At 29.2% G+C, this 9,265-nt stretch overlaps 1 protein-coding gene across 1 annotated transcript; it reads right to left on the bottom strand.

Moving 5' to 3' along the window:
* Positions 1-788: 788 nt before the first annotated feature.
* On the bottom strand, positions 789-8,579 carry LOC129880900 (proline transporter 2-like). Its single transcript, XM_055955140.1, has 7 exons — positions 8,422-8,579; positions 3,825-4,049; positions 3,144-3,238; positions 2,326-2,515; positions 2,047-2,171; positions 1,413-1,628; positions 789-1,297 (listed from the first exon to the last, which is right to left on the bottom strand). The coding sequence occupies exons 1-7, from the start codon at positions 8,549-8,551 to the stop codon at positions 920-922; spliced, it is 1,359 nt and encodes a 452-aa protein (XP_055811115.1). The 5' UTR covers positions 8,552-8,579; the 3' UTR covers positions 789-919.
* Between the last annotated feature and the right edge of the window lie 686 nt (positions 8,580-9,265).

The raw sequence follows: 9,265 nt of genomic DNA on the forward strand, positions 1-9,265 counted from the left end.
TAAATTGTTTATCATATATATACGGGTAATATTAACAAGTGATTTGGATGTCTTGACCTATGCTGACAAGTTCATAAGGTTAGGGCTTGAGAGTGGAAATATCAAATCAAATACCAAACGTCCACCCCTATTGAATTGTTTACTGGTATTTGGTATCTTCTTTCAGTTATCGCTTACTGAAGCGAACTTTGAAAATATCGAACTGAACACCAAATACGCACCCCTAATCACACTAGTTTATCCTTATTTATCTTCTATTCTTAAACTCTACGTGGAGTCAAATAGCGCTTCATAAATTGAGATAGAGGGAGTATACGATGGTTTATGCATTCTGGCAAAGAGCATATGCACTAATCTGTAGGGACAAGTTACATTAGAATTATCTTTTTCAGAACTACAAGAAGCAAAAGAAGCTGTTTGATTATTTGACAAACTTTGCAGACAAAGATGAACAAATGACAAGTGAGATGAGGAGAAAACTTCTTGTGAGATTGTATAAAGGACTCTAGGTGCAACGCATGAAGTCAAATAGAGTATCCGCAGACCTTATCCCTACCTTGAGAGGTAAAGAGATTCTTTCCGATGAAGTCAATTTGCACATTTACTAAATACCATTGATTTTTTCATCAGAGTCCTAAAGTAGAAAATCAGAATTGATGGAAGTTACCTAACAATATTTCAGTTGGACTACAGAGAGCTTGCTTATTGACAATGCGTAAATTGATCAAACACACGTTTAGGTCCTCAAGTTTATAATACGAAAAGATGAACACGATTTCCTTCACACATTTCATCCAAATCAATCTGAATCCGTGTTATGATCTCATTTATCTGATATATATAGTACAATCATATACCTCATTTGAGCACCAGATGAGTAAGATGAGAGACATTCCTCTCGAAATTATGACATAAGAAACTACAAATCAGCAAACGTGTGGTAAGTTTTCGAGTCCACTGCTATAAGCCTGAAAGCAGCTACTAATGCAGCAGCAGCTACGACACTAAAAAAGACAACATTGAGCAAATGCCAACTCTTTTGTAATGAAGACAATTTCCTTTTCATGGCAATTATATACATGTGGTTCGGAAGAATAAACGTGAGTGGAATCGAGCTGATAGCACCAGTAAGGCTCATGAAATCTCCCAAGAAAGGTAACAAAGCAGATAGGAAAGTAGTAAGCACGAGATAACCTCCTCTGACTAGAGCTCTGAATGCTAGGTTCTGAATAGCAAGTGCACTTCCTTTAATCTCGTATTTGGTATCCAAGTACTCATACGTTGGACTAGCAAATATCTACAACAAGAAAAAAACAAGGCAATGCAATATGAGAACGGAGCGATCATATACTGTCAGTGTATAGAAGTTAAAACTCAATACTATAAGATAAAAGCGTAAAGACTATTATTACATGTAAAGCTATGATGGCTTGCAAGAATGCAGTAATGTTAGCGAGTGCCTTAACCCAAACTGGACCGCTGACATTGTTGAGCAAATAAGACGATGAACTGGATCCATACGCCCAGTAACCTACGTAAGTAACAGCATGAACAGGCACAGATCCTAAACTAAACTGAAAATATAGGGCTTTCAACATGTTATCCACAACAGGTGCTCTCACAGTAGCCTGTTAAAGAAAAGATTTAATTAAATTCATCAGAATCAAATAAAATCACGTGAAACTGAGGTCATAGTTTAGATATACTTCAATCAATTGCAAATATTTTTGATATAGAGCTGATTTCATCAATAACAACATACCTTACCCCTACCTTGACAGTTAGAGAGACTGTTTCTGATAGACACTCGGCTCAAGGAAAGCAAAAACACAACATTTATGAAGACTTAAGCAGTAACAACAACAGGATGGTAAAAAAGTCAGAGGCACAGGAGACAACAAGTAGTAATTAGAAAACTAAGAATGAGAAATACGAAAACAGTAAAATAATACTAATACTACTAGCAGGAGAGACATGAAGATGCGAAACTATTTAAGGAGAAGTGTTCTATTCTTCAGAAAAGTTCACAATTTCCAGGTAAGTTACCTGGATCTCCGGAATCATTCCTGTGTTGAATACAAAAACAAGATTTGCAGCTGCACCAACAGTTGTAAAAACTCTGTTTATTTTCGATCCCGGAATACTATAGTCCCTAGGAGGAGCATTAATACCTGCAATTTAGCCACCACAACCAAAAAAAACTCTGTTTATTTACATTCAATGCAATTACTACTTCACATCACACAAAAATTTACTTGACAAGCACCAGAATTATCACTTATTTGCGAGTGTAAAGATAAGTAACTTCACATTTTTTATGCATACCATCTCTAAGAGCTAACACAAAGGCTATAGTGAGATAAATTAGACTGAACACTGATGAAATTGCCAGCCAAATTCGTAAGGATGACAAGGTAGGAACAGCAATGGCGAATAAGACGCATGCTAATCCAGCAATCGCGATGAAGTATGCTAGCTTCATCCGATCATCATCCTTAAAGAGAAGATAGAAAGCCTGCCAATTTTACACACACAAAAAAAAGTTGTTTCAGAAATAAGAAACATTATTTACTAATTGACAACATAATGTTTATCTTCATATTTCATTGTTTCTAGCTTCATCTCATATATCTTCTTTCTATTTTCAAATTCACCACTTTTTTGGATTAGTAGGGAGACTGGATATGTGAGGCACATGACGAAGGACGGACTGATGAGAGTGGATCAAAGAGAAGGACCGATAAGTTTCTAAAGAAGAGGTGCATATGACACCTTCGATTGACACGTTTATAGGCTGACAAGTTTCTGAAAAGTAGGGAAATTTTATATTGGAGAAGAGAGGGTGAAGTGTTAGATATATAAGACAAAATATAAGTTCACATCGTACGCACGCTTCTGGGCTCAATATGGCATAACTCGAGGGACAAATTCGTGAGGTCGACAAAATGTACCATGAACTTAGATGCTAGCCTATGTTGCTCACATTCTTCAAAATGTCGATGCATGCATATGTCAGATCTTTCAAAAGTAGTACATTTTTGGAATACCAATTCAATGCGATAATATTTTTGAAGAGTACAAGCAACATTGATGATTGAAAAGATTTAGACTAGGAGAAGAGGGGGTAGGGGGATTTATCATACCTTTAAGGCCTGTCCACCCAAAATGATAAATCCAATATTTATCAAAAAAAGATTAGCATACTGCGATGCCCACACAATTACATAAGCTGTCCGACCTGCATCATTAACCAAGTCAAAGGACTCAAAATCTTGTAAAAACCTCGAGAACAAATCTATGTTTGGTTTGAATTTTCAGTTTGGCGCAGTTTTTCGGTTTGGTTTCTACACTCTAGTCACACAAATATTTATGACTTAACTTATTTTTTAATAACAAATTTCAATAGTTCTCCTTTATTTATTAAGAGTTAATGATCAAAAACACACCTAAAGGCTGAAGTATCACATTTTCACGAGTTTCCTACCTGATTTTCTCTAGAATAAATCTTTCTCTTAATAGATCTCTTCTTGTTCCTCAATTTTCGGAGAATACGGCGTTGTATTATTGTCAGGTGTTCGTTTTTCCTAACAAAACTATTAAGTACATACCAACTATTTATCAAAATGTATCTGCACTATCAGTTGTTCCCTTTTACTACTTGAACTATAATAATTGTTCAAGTAGAAAAATGGAACAACTAATAGTTCAGGTAGGAAATTCACAAAAATATAATACTTCATGTGTTTTTTTTTTTTAATCATGATCTTTTTATTAAATTTTGTGTTCAGTCAAATACCATCACATAAATTAATGATAGTACGTACCGTACATAAATCCTGCAAGATCTCTGTATCTAATATGCCTCTTTCCACCATATTCATGAATCTTGGCCATAAGAGTACTTGCATATAATGATATGAGTGTTGATAAAACAAGACCAATGACACCACCAGTCCAGCCAAGAGGAACCATGATTGTGCCAGCATATCCTAGAGCATAGGCACTGTTGATACCAGTGCTTAGAACAACTCCCACTTGAAACCATGAATCTACATTTTCCAAAGTACAAACATTATTAGAGATAATCAAAGAAAGTTTAACTTCTATACACCGACAGTGTGAAAGTTACTTTATCAGATTATCCGAAAGATAATTATAACTAACTATCTATAAAAAGTGAGATTTGGATCCTGATAAATGATAATAATTAAGGCAGGTTACTTTCTACGACATGTTAAAATATTAATAGTGTATGCAAAATTTTGTACGAGCAATATCAACATATGTATTGTCACAATTTGATTTCTGTTTGACCATAAATTGTGAAGTTGAAATTTGTAATTTTGATTTCTTAAAGTTGTGGTTCCTGGAGTTTGAAGTTTTGTCTGGACATGCATTATTTGATTATTTTTTTAAAATTTTGTGAGTGAAAGTCTCAAAAACTAATGTTTATTAAGAAAATATTAAATACAATATATAAGTTATTAAATTACCCTATTTAATCAAAATAGATTAGTTTTTCTCAGCCTCTTAAATATTGTGCATTCTTCTTCCTAGCTCCTTCGGTCTCAAATTATTTGTCATGAGATATTAGTTAAGAGAGGTTTAAACTATTTTTTCTCTATTTATATCTTAAGATATAACCTCTCTTTATTGAATTATTTACTCTATTTAAGTATCATAATTGAGTTGTTTATACTGTTTAAGAACCATTACTACTAAAGATAAACTGGAAAAAATAATTAAAATTATCTTAAACTTCTTGAAGGAGTTGAACGAACGTAGCTTTTGAGGAATTTTGGAAGCTGAACATGCTCAAAGAAGGTAACCGTTCAGTCTTGGAAGTGAAAATAACAAATAATTTGAATTAATTATTTTAGAAATTATGACAAATAATTTGAGACGGAAGGAAATACTACTTCTTTGATATCAAAGTATAATAATTGAAAATTATAGTCAAAATTAATTTTAAATTCTAAAATAATTATTATTTTGAGACAGTATATTTTTAGCTAAAGTAACTGTTACTCTTGATAATGTCTCCTGTCTATATGAAATTGTTGTTTAAATTTTCAAGGAAAAATTAATTTTGATTTTAATAAAAAAAATTGATCCAAAGCAAATTGCAAACACTCCTACTTGTAATAGTTGACGTCTTACTTTTTAAAAAACGTTAACTGTTTTATACGAAGAATTGAATTTAGTAAAACGACTAATAATATTTAGGATAAAATATAGTACAATATTGACTATGATGCATCTTTTTTATGACCCTTTTTTCTATATCTTTTCATATTAGTCCACATTTTGAAAATGATGACCATATTCCGATTTCCGTTTTATATTATTTGGCTTTTGCTAATTAATCGTATCACTTAAAAATATTTAAATTAGAGATATATTTTATTAAATTATTTTTATTAATAATATTTTGAAATTTAAATTTAATTATTACTATTTAATATTAATGTAATTATTTAATATTAAAAATAGTAATAAAAGAAGGTAATAAGGCTCTCTTAATCTGTAAAAATGTATAAATAAAATAATTATATTTAATATAAGGACTAAGTAAAATAAAACGGAACTAATATATATTATCTCCATAGAAAGGGGACTCCAATGGAAAAGATCTTTATAGACTTATTATAAAATTAAATTGTTGACTTTTACGCTCCGTCTAAAATAGTTGACAAATTCCTATGCATCCCAAATAGATATAAAAAGTAATAAATTATAAAATATGATTGTTATAAAAAAATTCGATGATATAATTTTGGTGAGCAAATCAATAGGACCATTTTTTTTGTCCACACTTTTGCCTTTAGGTCCAGCAAGTGATGGACTGCAAAAATTTGAAAACGATGACCATAGTTCGGGTGGTTTACGGGTCGATTTGAATTGGTTATTGTTTAATATTAAAATTAAATTAATTTAATCAATTTTAAATTTATTAAAATCAAATCAATTAAAATATATATTCATCGGTTTGATTGTTATCGATTTCGATTTGGTTTGGTTCAGTTAGTCGGTTATTAACCATACACAAAAATAAAAGAAATTATTCATTCAAAAGAGAAGAAAATACAATAATTCATTCAAAAAATAAACTGTCTTCGTACGATTTTGGATCTTATAATTCTATATCAGAACTCTAATTATTTTTAACTTTCTGTTTATATTGTTAGCTAATCTAATATACTAAACAACATAAACTTACTGAATAATGTACAAGCTAATGATATGATTGTACAATTCAAAAGAGAGGAGAAGACAATTATTCATTCAAAAAATAAATTATCTTCGTACGATTTTTGATCTTATAATTCTTATATCAGAACTTTAATTATTTTTAACTTCCTGTTTATATTGTTAGCTAATCTAATGTACTAAACAACATAAACTTACTGAATAATGTACAAGCTAATGATATGATTGTACAAATAAAAGACATATCATACCTTACTATTTTAAATTAGTGTGCTGTATTTTTTTTATAAAAAAGTGTTCATAAAAAATAATTTATTATGTATATATAATTATAAAAAAAATATGTATATAATTTGTCGGTTCAGTTCGATAATTTCTTCAATTTTTTTTAACAAAATCAAAATCAAATTAAATATTATAAATTTTTAAAAACGTAAAATTAAACTAAATAAAAAATTAATTTAATTTGATTTTTTAATTTAGATCGATTTTTACATAAGGTGGACACCCCTAACCATAGTGTATGAAGGTGACTCTAATACAAAAGATCTTTAGAGACTTGTAGAATCAAATTGTTGACTTTTACGATCTATTTAAAATAGTTAATAAACTCCCATGCATTCCCATTTGATATAGAAAGTAATAATAAAAGGAAGTTGCTCAAGTCGTAACCTTTTTCTATTTTCAATTTTGAGATCATAAAAAAATTCAGAATTGAAGTTAGGTAATGCAAAAAAAAGATTTAAAAATATAGAAAAAATTTAATCATAAAATATGATTATTATAGAAAACTCTGATATACAACTCCTCGGAAAAAATTAAAAGAATATAGTAATGTGAACATGACTGATTTTTTTTTATTTAAAAAATGTGTACATGATCAAATTGTTGACTTTTGTGATCCGTCTAAATAGTTGATGAATCCCATGTATCTCGATTTGATACAGAATAATGAATAATTCCTCTGTTTTATATTAATTATTTATAATTAATTTATTTTAAAATTACAAAAAATATTGTAAAGTTTTTTAAAAAATATTTATGAAGTACTAAATTAGTAAATCAGGGAAGTATGGGACGAAGGGAGTATAGTAATGTGTGAACATGGTCATTAAAAGATGACAAAATATAACTTTCCACAATTATTGTGCTTGACTCACATGTTTGTACAAGTTTTTATTAAACTTCAAAATTTGCTTATTTTAATTTTTTTTAATTAAAAGTGCTTTTAAAAAATACGAGTAATAACTTGTGTTTAATTAATCAAATTGAAAATATTTTTATTAATATTAGAATAATACTTTGTATTTGATCAATGCCAGTCCAAAAGTATTTTTCAAAAAAAAAAACTTTTAAAAATCTGTTAAAAGAAATTTCTACTAATATTCAAAAGCATTTACTTCGTCGCATAAAAACTTGGCTAAATATGTGAACTTTCTAAAATAAATACTATTTTTAAAAAAATACTTTTAACTTCTCAGAAGTTAGGTCAAACTGACTTACTAAACATGGAAACAAATAAGTGCAAAATAAAGTAATATATAATCCCATTTAAGTCCTAATTAGTCCATTCAACATTTTATTATTGTGAATTAATTAGTTAAGTTGTAATTGAACATAAAGAATTTCAAGATTTAAAAAAACTCATTCAGATTACATGCTCAAATTCTTAACTCAAATACTTTCTCATGCAAAGTTTGTGAGTAAGTGATTGTTGTAACTAACCAACTATATTAGTTCCTTCTGTGAAACATTATAAATTAAATTTAAATTCATTAAATACTTTTACAATAAGTAATTGCTTTTGATTATTCAATCATGATCATTGTAGTTTGATTGAACAAAGTAGAAATCCCCAATACCTCAGACGAAAAATTCTTTTCGAGGTACCACCCTTAGGCGAGCTAATCAATTTGCTAAAAAATAAAAGATATATCGAAGTAGTTTTGAATTTTGATCATTCAATAAACTTATTACTTTACGTACTTTGACCGGAATTAAGTCATAATTCATTGGTTGATTGTTTCATTAACCATTCTTTTTCTTGTTTTACAGGAATTTATCAAAACATGACTTATATATTCATATTAATCAACATGTATGCGAATCTATTTAAATTTTTAATAAAGGAAGAGAAAAAAAAATCATACAAAGAAAAAGATGAATTAATATAATGAAACAAAGAGATATAATTAATTAGATCAAAATTACCTGTTCCAACTTCATGAAGAGTTTCAGGAACTTCAACTTCTAAGGCCACAACATGATGATGATTCATTTTCTGTAGATTTGAAGGACTTGAAATTATTGACATTTCCTCCCTTTGTTCATCTTTTCCCATAGTTTTTTTTTTAATTTTAATTTTCTCAGATAATTTTCCAGTGGAAAATTCAAAAACAAAGTTTTAATTGGATATATGAATGGTTGAATGATGCATTTATAGAATGAATTGAGTTATAATTAGTGGTAGTTGGAAGTAGGGAATTCTGACTACTGATAGTAGACTATTTTTGGTTCTAATTAAAAAGTACAATATGACCAATTCTTTTTCTTTTTTTCTTTTTTTCTTTTTCCTTCCTTTACAATGGTCTTTGACGCACATGACACAGATGACAGAGGGCAAGTGGACGAGGAGTATAATATAAGTATTTATAATTAGTATTCCTTATAAATATTGCTAAAAATTTTAGCAACTTTGAATACAATTGAGATTAACTCAATAGCCGCTAAAAAATATATATATATTTTCACTAATGTATCTTTTGTTGTAGTGCAAAAGGTTTTTTTTACATAGTCACGATGATAGAGAGTAGCCCAAGGGATAAATTCATAAGATTTATTGGGCTAAAACGAACAATGCGTGTCATCTAAGATTTTGCATAATTCTTAAGAAAGATAAATATAGCCTTTATCATTGGAGTATTTGTCTAACAAGTGGAGGATAACAACTAATTAACAACTATAAGTTCAATAGAAACCCAATATTTCAAAAAAAAATATATTGATATACGTGTAAAAGAAAATCACAATTTTTTTAAGGAATAGTACATGTTGA

The sequence above is a fragment of the Solanum dulcamara genome, chromosome 2, assembly GCF_947179165.1.
Source record: "Solanum dulcamara chromosome 2, daSolDulc1.2, whole genome shotgun sequence".
Taxonomy (NCBI): domain Eukaryota; kingdom Viridiplantae; phylum Streptophyta; class Magnoliopsida; order Solanales; family Solanaceae; genus Solanum; species Solanum dulcamara.

Bases quoted from the DNA above. Each gene is read 5' to 3' on its own strand.
- LOC129880900 (XM_055955140.1), bottom strand. From the start codon at position 8,551: ATGGGAAAAGATGAACAAAGGGAGGAAATGTCAATAATTTCAAGTCCT. The intron at 2,516-3,143 runs GTATGATAAATC...TAAAATTGGCAG, and splicing joins TGGGTGGACAGGCCTTAAAG to GCTTTCTATCTTCTCTTTAA. The intron at 2,172-2,325 runs GTATGCATAAAA...GCTAAATTGCAG, and splicing joins TGTGTTAGCTCTTAGAGATG to GTATTAATGCTCCTCCTAGG.